At 53.4% G+C, this 16624-nt stretch overlaps 1 protein-coding gene across 3 annotated transcripts in view; it reads right to left on the reverse strand.

The window, feature by feature from the left end:
- SCAP (SREBF chaperone) overlaps nucleotides 1–16624 on the reverse strand; it is a 42829-nt gene that overhangs the window by 18965 nt on the left and 7240 nt on the right. For all 3 annotated transcript variants that reach the window (XM_086466322.1, XM_086466321.1, XM_086466320.1), the window contains exons 2-7: nucleotides 10502–10631; nucleotides 8607–8764; nucleotides 4743–4963; nucleotides 2286–2391; nucleotides 1178–1350; nucleotides 360–486 (exon numbers count right to left, since the gene is read on the reverse strand). In XM_086466322.1, coding sequence (XP_086322448.1) covers nucleotides 360–486; nucleotides 1178–1350; nucleotides 2286–2391; nucleotides 4743–4963; nucleotides 8607–8764; nucleotides 10502–10631 — 915 coding nt within the window. The remainder of the gene's footprint in view (nucleotides 1–359; nucleotides 487–1177; nucleotides 1351–2285; nucleotides 2392–4742; nucleotides 4964–8606; nucleotides 8765–10501; nucleotides 10632–16624) is intronic.

Raw genomic sequence — 16624 nt, forward strand, 5'->3', positions numbered from 1 at the left:
GCACTGCAGGAGGAAGGAACGCCAGAGCCTACTTCACTGCCAGACAATCAAGTCCTGAATAAGACGCTGTTCCAACAATTCCTTCTGCTTCAGGCAGAAAGCGCCAACTGCCAGGCAGCGAGGCATCTCCAGGACGAGTGGGAGCCAGGCAGGCCTGTCTGCTGGCCAGCACAAACACGTGGCCCTTCAGCCCAGGAGAGCACCTGCCCGTAACTTTGCACAGCAGTGTGGATAACAACATCACAGAAGCTTATTTGGAAAATACCACATCTTATAGATGAAGCATTTAACAGCTGTTTTCAAACGGTTTCACCTCCAGCCACCCTTCTTGAGGAAGAGGCTCGGTGCCGGACACGTACCCTCCGTTAAGAGTAGGGGTCAAACCAAACAGGGTGCACAGCCCCACGGACATGAGCAGGGAGCTGAGCACCGTCACCACCGCCGCCAGCGCCAGGCCCCATTTCGACTTCACCATGTCGATCTTCCCTGGAAAACAGAATGCAAAAGCCTCGGTCCCCCCGCAAAAGGAAATGGCATCTTAATAAAAACAAACCAAGAAGGGCTCCTCATCCTCATCCTGACTGCTTGCAGCAGGCAGCTTAACACCCGGCGACCCAGAAGTAACGGTCGGTCAGTCCCAACGTCTGAACTGCAGCTCCCAGACCCTCCCAGTACGTAAGAGGTACCGTGACAAGGGTGGGGACAGGGGATAACGCAGGGCTTGCAGCTCAGACCAGTTCCAGTACAGCACCGTTGAGGCACGAAGAAAGGAACTTAAACGTGGCTCGTAAGGTCTAAAAACCACCAGCTCAGTATTTGATCTGCCTGACAACGAATCAGTCTCTCTAAACTGGGAAAAAAGTCATTATTCTGGCATTTAGAGCTGCCCAAGACAGAAAACCCCTCAGAAGGTATCACAAGGAATAACACCACGCTGGCTAAGAGGGACAAATCAGCAGAAATCAGATAAACAGCACGACTAATTCTCTGCCTGACAGTTCAGGGTAAAACTTCAACACCACCTTTCCTGCTGAAACAGGAGGGACCTGCAGCGCTACGGACAGGAGTGTCTCTCATGGGCAGCCAGGGGAAGGGCGCTGCACCACTGCTCCCTTCAGCTGGCAGGTGTACAGGTGACTTCATAGCCTGCTCTCCCCCCCCCCCCCCCCAAACCTACGTGTGGAGAAGTAGATGTAAGCGAAGAGTATAATGTAGGTGGTGACGAGGGGTATCAGCTCAGCAATGCCAATCTCTTCCTTGAAGTGGACGTGAACGATGTTCTCCTCTCGCAGCGTGCAGTTAGGGCTGGGGTGCAGCAGCTTGAGGCGAGAGCGGAGGCTGCTGAGGAACCTGAGGTGAAAAGCAAGCAGGAGGAGGTCACTGACACCGCGCCCAGCGCCGCCAAGGAGGAGCTCAGCGCGGACAGAGCAAGCAGGAAGAAGCTCCACAGGCTGACACAGCCTGACAAAGCACGGCTCTCTCTCGGCCTGACTCCTAAATTTGTTCCGCTGTGGCCCAAACTACATTTGTCCCACCTGTACCCTGGCAATCTCACGGGCCTTGATTTCTATGAAGATTCGAAGATAACCGCAAAGACTCGGCGGAATTATGTATAGCAAGGGCTCATCCTCCAAAATCTTGGCCCTGGGGAACAGAACATGCTGTAGCTTCAAACATCCCCTGAATTCCACCTAAGTTTGGCTGATGAAAGGTGCTACAGGACAGTCCTTGAGGCTGAAGGGCTCTTGGACGGGCAGCAGCAGAGCAAGTTTCGACTACCGTGCTGCCAGCCCTGTCCCAGGCACTCCCTGGGGAATTCTGTGCAGCAGAAGGTTCAGTCCTCAGGTGCACTCAGCCCAAGCCCGCTCTGCCAAAGGGTTGGTACCAGCTCAATCAGCGCTTACTGGAAAGCAAACCACGCCGTGCACCAGGAACTGGGTCAAAACTGACCTACTGGGCCTTGGCTGCAACACTGACAGCTCTGTGTGCCATGAAGCCATCACCAGAGGAACTCCCAGGGGCAGCTTTGGGTACTACGTTATCGCTTTTTTTAAAGAGAAACTGAGCTGATAGTGTTGTATTTCCTTAAAACGCAGCAAGTTTTCTCCCCAAAACATCACCCCGTTTTTCTACAGCACATTCAGAAGATCCTAAAACACTCCAAACCACAAGAAAACGGAGATTGAAGAAAAATAGAATAATCAGAGTCGAAAAAACCCAGCAACGTTGCCAAGAAACGACTACGGGCACCCCAAGGTAAAACCAGCGCAGCTCAAACTCCTTACCTGGAATCGTAGCGCTGCAGCCCCAGCGTGACGGTGTACGACACCACCCGCTTCCTGTTGTAGAGGTTCACCCCGCTGTACCTCCCCGGGAGCCCGAACAACAGGTCTGCAAAACCACAGCGGGACCAACACGTCAGGGTAACAACGAAGGAAACCGAAAGCCGGGCCCCCCGAGGCGCTCCCTGCGGCGAGCGCCGGCGAGAGCTGCTGCTCCCGCTGGAAGGACTTGCTCCGGGCTCTGCTGAGGTCACCGCGGAGAAACACCCGAGGAGCGGAGCAGAGAAGGAGCATCTCTTCTCAGCGGTGCCCAGCGATGGGACAAGAGGCACCGGGCACAAATTCAACCGAGGGAAATTCCCTTGAAAGCCAAGAAGAAGGTTCCCTCCTGCGGGGAGGTTGTCTGTCCTCATCGTCTCCCTCCCTGACCGGGCAGCCTGCAGCACAGAAGGTCTGCCCTCTAACCCTAGCCCACAAGCTCTCAACTAGCTCATCGCTCCTCCCTGAGCCGAGCTCCACGTGTCCCTGCTCACCCGAAGGACAACTCCTCGCCCTCCCAGCCCGCCCTCCGGAAGAGCCCGCGGCCGCCCCCAGCAGCACCCCAGTACCGCGAGCTGCCCCACGGCAGCTGGAGGAGCTTGGAGCCCCCGCAGCTCTAATTCCTCCGGTCTGGTCCCCGTGCTCTGCGTGTCAGGGGGCAGGCACGGCACGTGGGCACCCAACGTGTTCTTCCCCAGAGGAGACGGGCGTTATCTTGAAGGGCGCAGCCAAACAAAACCTTGGAGGCCTGTTTTTGCGCGCGTCACTGTGTGATTTGAAGCAGAGGCTGCAGGAAGCCTTTGCATTTCCAAGGACTATGTACTGTCTCCTCTGTTAATCTTGTGTGCTAAAATGCAGCCTTCGAAGAAAAAAGCAGAGTGATGAACGCTGCCACCGTTCTCAGGAATTCCCAGGATGCTGTGGACCTCTACCTCATTCGCCAAGGAGCTCTCAAAGAGAGGCCCCATGTCCAGGTGCTCCAAACCACAGTGGGCGCACACTCCTGACCCTCAAAAAATAACCTTCTAAACAAACTTACTTCAGGGGTGTCCTGGGTTACAGTGTAAAATGTGCCAAAAGGAAAAAAAAAGTATTCTATGACCATCTTCAGGAGCTGTTGAGGCCAGGTGGGGCGGTGCTCCCTGCCTCCCCCCTCTGGACTATCTCCTGTTCATGGCCCATCAAGGAACTGCCTACGACTCCCCATCCCATGGTGAGATGCTCCGCCCGGGGGGAAGGAGCCAAGCAGTCCATGCCAAATAAAAACTGAGATCTCCAACACCCTAGCCGCCTTTCTTCCACTGGATTCCCAGAGGAGTTTTTCCCCCCCACTGGAGTTCCAGAGGACAGGAGCTACCTACCTACCACTGGACCTTCGGAGGAAGACCAGACTCTTTTACTTGATTGCTGCTTCCACAGCACTACACCCATCGCTTCAGGAGGACTGCAGCCAGCATCTTATCGGACTGCTACTGCCCCCCTAACAGGGGGTCAGGTTGTATTCCTGACTCTGTCAGTGTAAACCAGGGAGTCCTGGTCCAAAGAGGGCTCTTCCCTCAGCGCGCCACGGGCACCTGGTGGGATTTTCCCTGCCTTGTGTTTTATATATATATATATATATATATATTAGTAAAGAACTGTTATTCCTATTCCCCATATCTTTGCCTGAACGCCCGTTAATTTCAAAATTATAATAGTTTGGAGGGAAGGGGGTTGCATTTTCCATTTCAAGGGAGGCTCCTGCCTTCCTCCGCAGACACCTGTCTTCCAAACCAAGACAAGGGTTAAAAAACCCTTTTTCAGACCTGTCATGTTATAGGGCCTCCTGACATCCAAAGGGTTCCTTTAAAACCAAAGGAACAGCAATTCCTCCGGCCTTAGGGAACCACTGAACAGTACAATCCCAGACACGGCCAGAGGTTGGGTTTTTTTGGATTAAGAGAGAAAAGTAGTTTTATGAGGCCCAGTGTCAGGTCAGGCTGTATGCAAGCAGCTGTCAGTGAAGGCCCAAGAGGGAGCAGGAGGAACGTTGATCTCCCTGCGGCAACGGGGCAGTCTCTGGGCCAGACAGACAACAGCGTGAGGGAAAAAGGCTGGAGCACAGGTAGAGTAAGAGGAACGAAAAGACTTGGACCGAGCATACGTAGAGTAAGAGACTTGGACCAGCTACCTGCTATTTCTACACCGACAGAAAGGAGTCTGACTGAGTGGAATTATTCACCTTCCGCAAATACAGCGCTGAGTTCAAATACAGATATAAAGTGACACATATTTGGTGGCTCCATTTCAAACGCTTTGAGTAACAAAACGCCACCGGGTTTGGTAATACCCGGCAATCCAGACGTTGGAGACACCGAGGACAAAACACTGATGCAAGCTGTCGGCGTTCCTCACAGCTTCTCCGGCACCTCGGCGTCTTACCTTTGAGTGTAGCTGATGTTTGTAACGTCTTTGGTTCATGCTGGTGGATGGTTTTGATGATGTCGGGGTCAGCGTTAAACCGCTCTCGGTCGTTCTGCCAGAAGTTCCCTGGAGACAGCAACAGGCAGCCGTGTTCGGGGAGCAGATTCCGCAGCTTCCTCAGGCCAGGCAGAAGATCCGTGACCTGAAGGCAAACTTCCTCCAAGCTCCTGACGCCAGAACTGAAAACACAGGCAAAGGTGAGACGCCACCGCGGACGCCGCACCTCTCGCCCGCCAACGGCAAGGCCGCCGAGAGGAACGCGCCAGGGAGCCGCGCCGCCGCGTGGCTGCTCTTGCTCTTCGCAAGCCTCGGGCCACGGACGGGCTGCAGGAGGCGCAGAGACCCCAGAACCCCGTTACCACTTCTCTGCACGCTGCCTGCCCACACAGCTCTCCCTCCTCGCCCATCCTAGGCGCCACAGTTTCCAGTTCCACCTTTAAGACACCTCCAGTCTACAGAGAAACGGGAATTCTTCGAAGACCTTCAACGCCCCTGCATGCTTCTTTCCACACAGGCAATGGGATATTTTACAGAAATCTTTACCAGCCTTCCTGAGGTGGATTATTTAAGGTGTACAGTGTGCTCTAAAATGTACAAAGGATTCAGTATCCGCAACTGTGCAGAATGTTTTCAGAATTCCTCTGCACTGTACGGAAAAGAAAACGCCTTACAGGCTAACAGGGGTGCAACTGGTACGAAACGGAACCCGTGCTTGCTCCCAAACTTCGTTTTAACACAATTACAGAACCTTATCAACTCGTAATTCAAAGCAAGACTCAACCTGGGCTCACGATTGGACCTGACCGCGACGGTTCGGTGACAAAAGCTGTCAGCACGCTGTTTGGCGAGACAAGGAAGAGCCGCTGGTCCAAAGAGGGCTCTTCCCTCAGCGCGCCACGGGCACCTGGTGGGATTTGCCCGGGAAGGGCACGTTTAACAGGGCTCAGCTAAGATACAAAGGACCAGCCCCGCAGACAGCAGAGAAGGCGGCTGCAGAAGGCAAAGCAGCGAGGCCCCTAGGGCACAAGGCCTTCTCGAGAGGAGCTCTTTTCTGAAATGACTACAAAGAGGCAACGAGGAAACCAGCCAACGATGACGGGAGGTAGGGCTCTGTGAAAACGCCCTCCAGAACCTGTATCCTGTCACCACACGGCAAAGACACCTCCAAGTCACAGCTATCAAAGGAAAATACTAGAAAATATGCTCGGAAAGACGTGTTTACAGGAACAGCAGCTTTCTGAAAGGGAACTGAAGGGGAGGGATGCGGCGATGCCTCCGACAACAGCTCCAGGAAGGGTAAGATGGCGCTTGCTCTGTGTTTCAGCTCCAGCTGACTGCAACCCAACAGCGAGGACGGGCCACGCTGCAGCCAAGCCCCTGTCCAGCCGTACTAGCGAAGCCAGCGCGCAGCTCGCGGCCCTACCAGTACGGGGCGGACGCAGAGCGATACCGAAAAAACACGAACCGGAGCAAACCGCACATTTCAGGTCACTCCCGACTTCTCACAAACGATGACTGCTCATGGCTCCCGCAAGCTCACAGCTGACGAAAACACAACCAGCGTGTGTTCCCCACGCAGGTGTCCTGTACAGCTCCTCCTGTGCTCTGGTACAAACCCACGCCTTTCCTCACGTCAGGAAAACCAGCCGCACTGAACTGTGACGCTGACAAAAGCAACTACAACAAGGAACTTCATAATGACTCCTGAGGTCGTTTCAGGATTTACCTCAAAGTTAGACGTTTCCTGAAATACCTGAGTCCAACACCAAAACGGGAGCTCTGATTCCAAGGTTTAGGTCTAAGTGCTTAAGCCTTTTTCCTCTGGTGGCTGGGTCAGTTTGATGTTGCTTCCCTGCTGCACCACCGTTCACGAAGGGCAACACCAAGGGCAGATACCGAGAAGACAACGCACGTCCTGGGAGCAAGTTGTTTGTAACTAGTTGGCAAGGATCTAGAGGTTGCTACCTGGAGGTACACGTGTGAGAGAGGAGGAGAGGAACTGAAAACACAGAAAGAAGGTCAGCGCCAAGGCTTTGCGAGCGGGTAGGAAAGAGCTCCGCATTTAACAGCACAAATGGCATTTCCGAAAAACCACGGCAGAGAAAGCAGGCAGCTAGCTTGTGAGGAGCGGCTTAAAAAGAAAAGAGGACAAATCATCAGGTGGAGCGGTGAAGTGGACCCTCTCAAAAACGAAGCAATGAAGGATGCTGTCAAGGAAGTAAGAACAAGCAGTAAATCATCCCTACCCGTGTGAGTTAGAGGACAAAGAATGAGGAAAGCTCCTGGCTGAAAAGCTGGGAGATGATCAAAGACTCCAGTCTCACCATTTTTCACCACGCTTGGCCTGTTCTCAGCATCATTATTCTCCCTGAACACAGGGGGACAAGTAGGGAAGCATTCCTGTCCTTAGCAAGTAAATCCAGCCACGAGCTTGACCTCAGATAAAAACTCAGAACTCGAAGGAAAACTTATTTAAAAGAAAAAACAAACCCACAGAGGCAAGTTAAGGTGTATAAAACGCATTCCTGGCTTTCAGAGAGAGAAGATGCCAAACTAACCTGAGCGGTCTTTTCCTTAAAATGCCTGCATGGGGGAAGCGCAGCAGACCTCACCTACCCGGGCCCCAGTGCAGCTCCACACAGCAAATGCTCTGGTCCACAGGGAAGACCCAAACCTTGTGACGCAGAAAAGGTTAACGGGAAAACGGCCACAGAGCTGCTGAAAGGGGAACCAGGACTGAGGAAAACAAAGCGGGATTTCTCCAAGACAGTTCAGAGGAATATTATATGTTTTTATTAATAACTTTGGAATAAGATAAAGGGACATCTGCCAAGGACACAAAGAAACACTGTTAATACAGAAAAGGAACAGAATATCTGAAATGGAGTAAATTTAATCCCCTTTCTATTCATGGTACGAAGTGCAAGGCCCTGCACTCGGGGACTAAAGACCTCCCTGCTCTAAGGCGGGAGCTCATCAGCTGGAAGCGACAGAGGGACACGGAGACGTTAATCAGTCGCTTCACCACGTGTAAAACTGACGTGACGGGCCGCGGGGAAGGGACCTGCCATCTCACTGTATTTCAGGAAAGGCGTTTCCATGGAAAACAAGGCACAAAGGAGATTTCTCCGAGAATACCGTGTCCAGTCCCAACCTCCCATGGTCAGGAAGGACCCGCTAGTGACAGCGCCAAGAGGAGCAACCAGGATGACAAACTGAATACAGTCTGACCAGAGTTAAGCCAAGAGCTTCGTGAGTTGAGCTTAACAAGGAAGGATTTGGGGTGGGGAGGAGGAGCTCCCTCTGTAAATACCTGGAAGCAGAGGAAAGCTGGTTTTGCACAAAGAGTGCGTCAGGACAGAACCGAGCAGGTATACGCTGGTCCTAAATACAGCCGGAGCAGAGAGTCGGGAGAAGGTTCCTGACCCCGTGAAATTCTAGAAGAGCTTCACAATAGGCACGGGGGGGGTCAAATGAACTTGCTTGAACAGGAACCTCGCGTGCTTACGGAGGGATTATATGACACTGCTGGCTGGTTACCCACGGAGGCCCCTTCCGCACTTCTCCACCCAGGACTCTGACTGGAAGGTTCCTGACAGCGAGGAGAGGACAGGCCAGGTCTCTAGGACAAAAGCCAGACTGCTACATGCAGGACGGGGATGATGTCACTCGTTAACGGGGATGTCTCGTTGTCTTTTCAGTCCGAGAATCGTACGGATTCCAAGCTCACCATCAGACTCAGGAGGCAGGGATTTAGCAGGTGGGCGTGCACAACAGCGGGTCAGTCTGCCTTCCACACCAACTTTAACGAGCAGCAATTACCTGTCTCTCAGGGCATGGTTTCTAATCTCCTCCACTAGCTGGAAGACGCGGGAGAGGGGCGAGCGGAACACATCAACGGCAAGGAAGTTCTTCTGCCATGGGGAGACGGTTGCTTTCACAAAGATCTGCTGAATGTAGGCCACCGGAGCACCGACATACTGCGGGGAAAACCAGAGGGAGAATGAAAACACACGGTGAGTGGGAAGCTGCTCGGCGGAATTAGACCCCAGCTTGGCAACCCTTCAGGAAGGGGTTTGCCAGACTGTATTTTCCTTTCCCAAATTGGAGGTGAAACATGACAGTGCTAACCCAGCAAGAACAAAAAGAGTCTGTTTCTCAAAGAGGCAAAATGCCACTGACCATTTTGGCATCAGTCTGTTGCGCTGCTTTGTGAGGCAGAGGCTCCCAGCTCCTGCTGAATTTGGTACTGGCAGGAAAGGCAGGAGCAGGGATTCGCTGCCTCTCACAGATGCCTCTCGCAGCGCTGCGGTTCCCCCCCAGCCTGTGCTGATTCTGCTGCGTGCCATTTAAATCCTCCTGGTCCCGGTGCCCAGGCTGCTGACCCTGCTCTGGGGACGGCAGCGCCGACGGGCTGCGGCAGCCACAACTTTTGTGCACGATTAGCTGAGCCAGGCAACAAAGCCGAGGGAAGATTTAATCAGCCGGCAGCAGCCCGAGCTAACAGCGCGGTGCAAAAACGCTCTCAGTGGCACCAGGGAGTGCAGAAGGCAGCGAATCTTTTCAATCACAGTGAGCAGAGCCCACGTGGAGAGAGCAGAGAGCCGGAGGCATCAAAAGCATTAAGCCGACAGGTAACTCCTACTTAAAAGAGACCCTGGAATGAAAAAGAACAGCGCAGGTTACAAAGGAGGATTTTAGAATTGTTTCCTAATTTGCTGGACCAGGTTCTCAGCCTTCTTGGAAAGCATCGGGGTTCCAGTTTGCTCGTGCAAAAGGAAAGTCAGTTCCTTACCCTTAACATGAGGTTGCAAATCTAGTTTACCTGCGTGATACATACCAGCCAATTAAAAACCAAACCAAACCAAACACCAACCCCACCTTTAGATCACACTCGGTTCCCCATGTTCCTCAAGCACCCCTGCACTCCCTAGACCCCACTGTAGCAGCTAGCTCCACGGACAGAGTCTTTGGCTGCTGCCTACACTCAAACTCAAATGAAAAACTCCTGATTGTGACCTTAAGAAGAAAAGCCTGTGACTTGGAGGTGATGCCTGGACCACCTACCCCATCCGCAAAAGCAGCCTGCTAGATGCAATATTTTTAAAGCCAAAGGAGAGAAAACTGCAAGAGCTGAGGAGCTGGACAGCCTGTCTTCCACCTCCAGGGCAGGCAGACATTCCCGTTCTCACAGCCAGTCAGTGATCCTCGAAGGATAAGCTGGTTGACAGCCAGAACCCAGATCCCTTCAGAGAGAGGCTGACAACACCAAAGCCACCATCCTAACTACTGGGAGCATCTCCACAGGCTCCTCCAGGAGCAGGGAAGGCTGACTAAATCCTACCCTCAGCCTTCAGAGGAGGCCCAGGGCAGGTACGTGAAGCGGTGTCAGCAGGAATGGGCCCTGCTGCTCGAGGGAAGCCACGTGTCTTTGTACGGCGTGAGGAAATTGGGGCCTGTTATCCCAGAACCCACCATTGAACTTATTTAAAACCTAATAATGCCTTAAAAAGCGTACTGCTTGCCTTACAGAAAGCTATGCTGGAAAAATGGGCACGTGTCACAATATAATCCAAGACAAGCAGAGCCCGAACTTAGCAGACAGGCACAGCAACGCGTCACCAGACGTATTTTCCATCGACGACAGCGAAGCGCAGGCAACACCACGGGGATGTTTCGCCACCTCACCTCCCCAGCTCCCCCAGGGCAGGACTCACCCAGTCGGGACGCTCGCCGAGATCCCCCTGCTGCTGACCCGCGCCTGGAGAGGGCGGAGAGTAATCCTTCACAGGGGTGCTGTACTCCACAGGGCCTGTGCCGGGCAGCGGCAGCTTCAGCAGCGGGTAACTGTAGTTAAGACATAAGCAAGAGACGTTGTGCTTTTGTTTACTTTTTTTTTTAAAAAACTAGGCTTTTAGGCAGAAGAGGTCACAAAACGAACGAGCCCGCTCCAGCCTGAGCCAGCCTCCGCAGGCCAGGAGACGCGGCTGCAGTACGAGAGGGCTCCAGGTTTCAGCTGTTTGATGTGTTTCCCCAACAGGAGACAGAAGTGGTCTTTCTCCCCTGGAAAAGGACAACTAAAGTCCTGGGAGAAAAAGAAGGGAAGCTCTTGCAGGACCTCACCCGAATTACTCTCCGTCACCGGAAAGTCAGCCGTGCTGACAACATCCAGTACAGCCCCGTCTCAGCTCTCCTGCAGCCCACACGCACACAGAAAAGGGACATTCGCTGCATTCCGCTGCCTGCTTTCCTGACCCCCACCCCTCACTAATCACCTAGTTTTCCTCATTAAGATTTAAACTATTTCCATTATTTGTCACTACCTTCATTGGTTCCCAAAGCACTTGTAACAGAAGCAATGAGACACCAAAACAGCTATGAAATATTTATCTTCGACGCTAGACCTTCCCACGACCGCAGCAGCTAGCCCGCAACAAAGACTTCAAATCATTCGAAAGCTGAGGCGCTGAGGTTTCAGAGCGTTTAAAACAAGTGGTTTTAGCTCCAGAGGTTCTCAGAAGCGATTAAAACCGTATCAGCGTTGAACTGGTGGAGAAAGCGAGGCGGCTGTCACAGAGCTATCGACCAACACGCTGGAACCGTCAGCACCAAAATGAACCAGACAACACAACCTCTGTCTCTGCGTCCTCTGATGCACAACAATCTACCAGGCCTTCCATTTCTGACGCATTTTCCCCTTTCTAGCTGAATTTTTCTTGCAATATTGCCAGAATAAATGTAAAGGCCTCGGAATTGTTTTCAGGCAGCAGTCCACCCTCTTTGTTAGGGATCAGCCTGACTCATCAAAGACCACGGAGGGGACAAGCAACAGCCAAAGACGAGGCCGCAGACTGAACCACAAAAGGCGGAGAAAGAACAACGGAATCAGAAGCAGAGCTTGTCGGATTTGCTGCTTTATTAGCCTGACAAAAATACAACATCTAACTATTATCATTTCAGCGTGCAACGGGAGGGAAAAGGGAAGGAATAATAAAATCATGTCGTAATACACCAGAGGTGAAAATGCCCAACGAAAGGCACAATCTGGAGAGGCAGCGGAGCCTCTTTCCTCCCACAAGCAGCATTCAGCTTTAGGCCTCCTCAACGACCCGCGGCACCTGCTCGTCACACGGGATCTGCTGAAAACAAAGGCCTGGGGGAGACACACGCAGCCATCGCCCCGCGTCTGCCCGGGACCGAGATACGCCTGGAATAAAATGCTGAAACCAGCGTCCGTGACAAACAGGGCAGAACAAGCTGCACAGGTGATGGAGGGAGAACGACTTTTTCACGAAATGATTCTGCTGGGGATGACTCAGAGTGACCAGAAACCTAAGGAAATCGATTTAGATTCATACCACGTGCTCCCCCCGAGGTGGATTTCCCTGTCAGTTCTAAGAAGTCAGAACAACAACCTTTTACAGACCTCAACTCACGTCAAAGCGGAGGCACCGAGTCTAAACACCCAGCGCGCCGCGAGAGGCACAACGGGCCAGGCTGGTTTTGCCTCACCAGCACTGCTGGGGCAGCCCAGGCTTCAGAAGTGACCTTCTCTGGTTGAAGCTTCGTGGAATCATTTCGGTTGGAAAAGGCCTTTAAGACCATCGAGTCCAACCACCCCTAGGACCAGGCTACTGTCAGGCCCGTGGAACAAGCAGCGCCCGGTGCTGCACCCCGCCAGGGAGCCTCGACACCCAGAAGCTGCAGGGAAGGCTGAGAGCCACGCAGCTGATGGTCACATCTCCACAGCCTGCGGTGAGGACCTGCCAGGGGTCACCGCTACGGCACCCGGCCAAGGGTGGTGGCAACGCCGAACGCGTCTGAACACCGAACGCTTCACAGGTTCTCCTTCCCAGCCCAGCGAGATTCAGCTAGCCCTGCCCGCAACCCTGCCTCGAAAACTCTTCCAACTCTCGCTGCCTTTCAAAGCAAAAACGCCCCAAATCCTGGCAGAGGTGTCAGGGATTTTTTTCCACCTCCTTGCTGGGATGCGAGGATTTTGCCTTCTTACCAGCTGCTAGGTAGGGAAAGCTATTCTCTGTAGCCAGAGATGAAAGTCATTTCAGCGGGTGCAACGAGCTCAGCCTAGAGAAGCAATGCATCGCCACCTCCCAGGAAGGTGACTGCATCCCTCCCTTCGTCCCACTCACCCACATCTAGCCTGGGGAACAAGCGGCCACCGTTCCTCGTCCTGCTCATTCCGTGCAGCATCCCTAAAGCCAGCGTGAGCAGGGGGGTTGGAGCAGATCCCCTCCAGAGGCGCCTGCCAGCCTCACCAGCTACCCCAGCCAGTCCAGCGGAGGCCACCAAAATGGTGATGTTGGCAGCAGAGCACGGTGCAAAAGGAGACGCTGGGTTAACTGGACTCATCCAGCCTTGAGGAGACTGAGGAGGGAATTAAAAATGCAGTTTTCAGCTGATTAATTAGTGGTTATGGTGAAGATGACCCCAGACTTGTCTCAGGGGAGCACAGGGAAAGGACACGAGCTGCAGCAAGGGAAATTCCAACTAGACATAAGGAAAAAACCTTTCACAGGAGCTGGGACGGGGACCAGAGTAACCGCCGTCTCTCCATCACCAGGGAGATCCAAAAGCCAACCGGACCGGGCTCCGAGCCTCACTCTGGGGTCAGCCCTGCTTCGAGCAAAGACCTCCACCGCCACAGACCCCTGCGCAGATGGGATCCCTGGAGGGTCCCAGTGCAACCCCCTGCTCAAACCAGGTTGCTCAGAGCCACGTCCAGTCTGGGGTTGCCTGTCCCCGAGGACTGAGGTCCCACAGCCCCTCTGAGCACTTAGCTGTGTGTATATACACATACATACATGCATACTTACGTATATACACACATATATACATTCCTCATACTGCAGAGTCCCAGACTGGAGGCAGGACCGCGGTTTCCCAAAGGCCAAACCGAGGAAGACTCCCTTCCCCTCAGCCCTGCCGGCCACCCTCGCTGGGGCAGCCCAGCCGCCCTTGGACACGCTGCCTGACTCACGTCCAACTCGTCCTTCGCCCCAAAGCCGCGTTCCAGCCCTTCCTGCTCCAGGGCCTCACTCCATCCCGGGCGCAGGACTCTGCCTTTGTTGAGCTTCCCGAGGTTCCCGCAGCCCATCTTCCCGACCCGCCGAAGCGCCTCGGAAGGGCAGCCGCGCGCTCCGCCAGGCTGACCGCTCTCCCCCCGTCGGCACGACGGGCAAACCCGGCGAGCGCAGGCTCTGCTCCCCCACGCAGGCCACGGGCAGCGGCGTCACGCAGACCCCACCTCTGCTCGTGGGCCGGGGGTTAACGGGAGCTGCGGGAGCAGCCGCTGGCACTGGAGGGACAGGAGAAGCGCTGGGAAAGGCCAGCGACCTCAGCTTCCACAGCTGCCCGCAAAATATCAACCTGGCCAGAACCACGGATGTTCTGGCAGCGGGGAGCGTGTCACACCAAGGATTATGGAGTCTGTCCTGCCCTTTCTGTGCTTGAGGCCACGTGGGAAGGCCTTAACACGCCAGCTTACGCACCACAGGACCTCGGGAATAAAAGTATTTCTACGTTTTAAAAAAACTCGTCTCGAGATGGTCGCCAGTGGCTCCACCACGTTGGTTCTCGGGCACTAGTATATCTACATCTGAATAAAACCACTTCGTTGCCAAGAATCACGCCCGTTGCCAGAGCGGGGCCGTGCGTCAGCCCCTCTGCTACCGAAGGATTGCCTCCTACACGGGGACCTGCTGGTCCCAGGAGCCTTGGCTTTGCCTGCGGAAGCTACCCGAGAAGCTGGGAAGGAGGAAAGCTCACCGAAACACTGGCAATCTGTACCCAGCTTCCAGCTGGCTCGGGGTTACACGAGGCCTCGGAGGAAGACCCAAGACAGGACAGGCTGGCTGATGGCAGCTGAGAGGGAGGTTAGCCGAGAATTCAGCGTTTGGGTTTTTTCCTGTTGTTAAAACAAAGTTTAATTTTCTGTAGAGGGGAAGAAGCGAACCACTCCCATCCTGCAGGGCAAGCCACCTCCCAAAACACAGGGCACAGCACCTCACAGCTCCCGAACGGATATTTTTGAATGACCAAGGGTTTTTCTTTTTGTTTCGTTGGGTTTTATTTTTTCACGTTAGGATTTTCAAACTGGTTCAAAAAACCTGAAAGCACATGCACCTGCAGCGGAGGGAAGAGCAAATGGCTTTTCTTGGAAGACTCAAGGGCAACAAAATGAGGGGAAGAACAAAAGGGACATTTCTGATGGAAGGGAAAGAATATAAAATAGAGATGTCTGTGCACGGCTGAGGACTGTATCCCACCGCAGCCGTCGGCAAACCAAGGCACCCGAGACTCCCGTATTCCACTGTCCTCTTCAGGCCCGTGACCAGGGGAGATTGTTGATACCTAAACCAGCTTCAGCATGAACCTGCCATTTGATTAAACCACGACTATGGACCAGGACTGACGCTGCAGGAAAAGACCTATAATGCTCCCTCCGATCCGTGGTTTTCATCCCTCCCTGCAGCAGGCAAGGACGAGGAAAGCGGCGTCTAACGCTGCAGTTCCTCAAACTGCTCGCGTCTTGCTCGTGCCACACAAAACAGCGTTAGATTTGCTCTATCCAGTCTAAAGTCTTCTGCAGGTCACACTGATGGGCTCCTTCAGCTTCCTCTACACCTCCAGGCTGCTCAGTCCACAAAAGCCACGTTGCCAAGTAACAACACATCATTCCTTTCATTTCCCTATAAGCTAATGAGCCCGAATTCTAATACTCATCTCTGCTAACGACAGCAAGGCGTAACACCTTTCAGTCACGGCTCTGCTCTCAGAGGTTATTGCCTTCATCAGGAGCAAGAGCTTCTGTCTTTGGTGACATGGTCTTCCTGTTTTGAAAGAGGGGTGATTGAGATTAGATGTAGGGGAAGAAATCCTTCCCCGTGAGGGCGGTGAGGCGCTGGCCCAGGCTGCCCAGAGCAGCCGTGGCTGCCCCCTCCCCAGCAGGGCTCAAGGCCAGGCTGGATGGGGCTGGGAGCGACCTGCTCTGGTGGGAGGTGTCCCTGCCCAGGGCAGGGGGTTGGGACTGGATGAGCTTGAAGGTCCCTTCCAGCCCAACCCATCCCGTGGTTCTATTCTCTACAGTACTGAGACTAGAAGCGCTGGGGCAGCTCTGGTACTAGACGACAGTGATGTGCACCCATCAGGAACAGGACTTCCTGGCAGACTGTCTGACACACACACACACACAACAAAAAAACCCCTAGAACTATGTTTTATTATAATCCCCATTTTCAGCAACTATCTTCAGAGGAAAGGTCCCACAGGAAAACCACGTTTAAAAGATCTAAATACAAGGTTAAAACAGACCCTGTTGTCTGTACACACCCATGTTTAGCTCCTACTGTCCCTCCTACAACACGAGCCAGATAGTGCAGATTGCTCGTGGCACGGTCTTGCATTGCTCATGGCATGGTCTTGCAGCAGAGCTCAGGAACAAGACCTGCTCTTGGGACTCTTTTCAAAAGCTCCCTCGTCTTGAGCCAACTATGACATAAATATACAGCCCCATCAGGGAAGCAGGGACATACATTTGCTTATATCCCAGTGATATTCGAGGATTCATGTTTATGAAAGGTTTTGAGAATGTCTGATGGAAGAACACACAAAGTACACGTTCTAGATTACACTTATTCTAGGTTATTTCAGTAAGATGCTCAAACATTAGCTCCCGAATTCAGCCTTATACAGGCACGTGATACCAGCTGATCCTGTCAGCGATGCCCGAGACAGCCTGACGGCAGAGATAAAAAAGGACAGAGAAAGAACCACGCAGCGATACAGAGCAATTCACCAGACCTGCGACTTCAGACTTCAAT

Source organism: Leptosomus discolor, chromosome 6 (assembly GCF_034619465.1).
Source record: "Leptosomus discolor isolate bLepDis1 chromosome 6, bLepDis1.hap2, whole genome shotgun sequence".
Classification (NCBI taxonomy): Eukaryota; Metazoa; Chordata; class Aves; order Leptosomiformes; family Leptosomidae; genus Leptosomus; species Leptosomus discolor.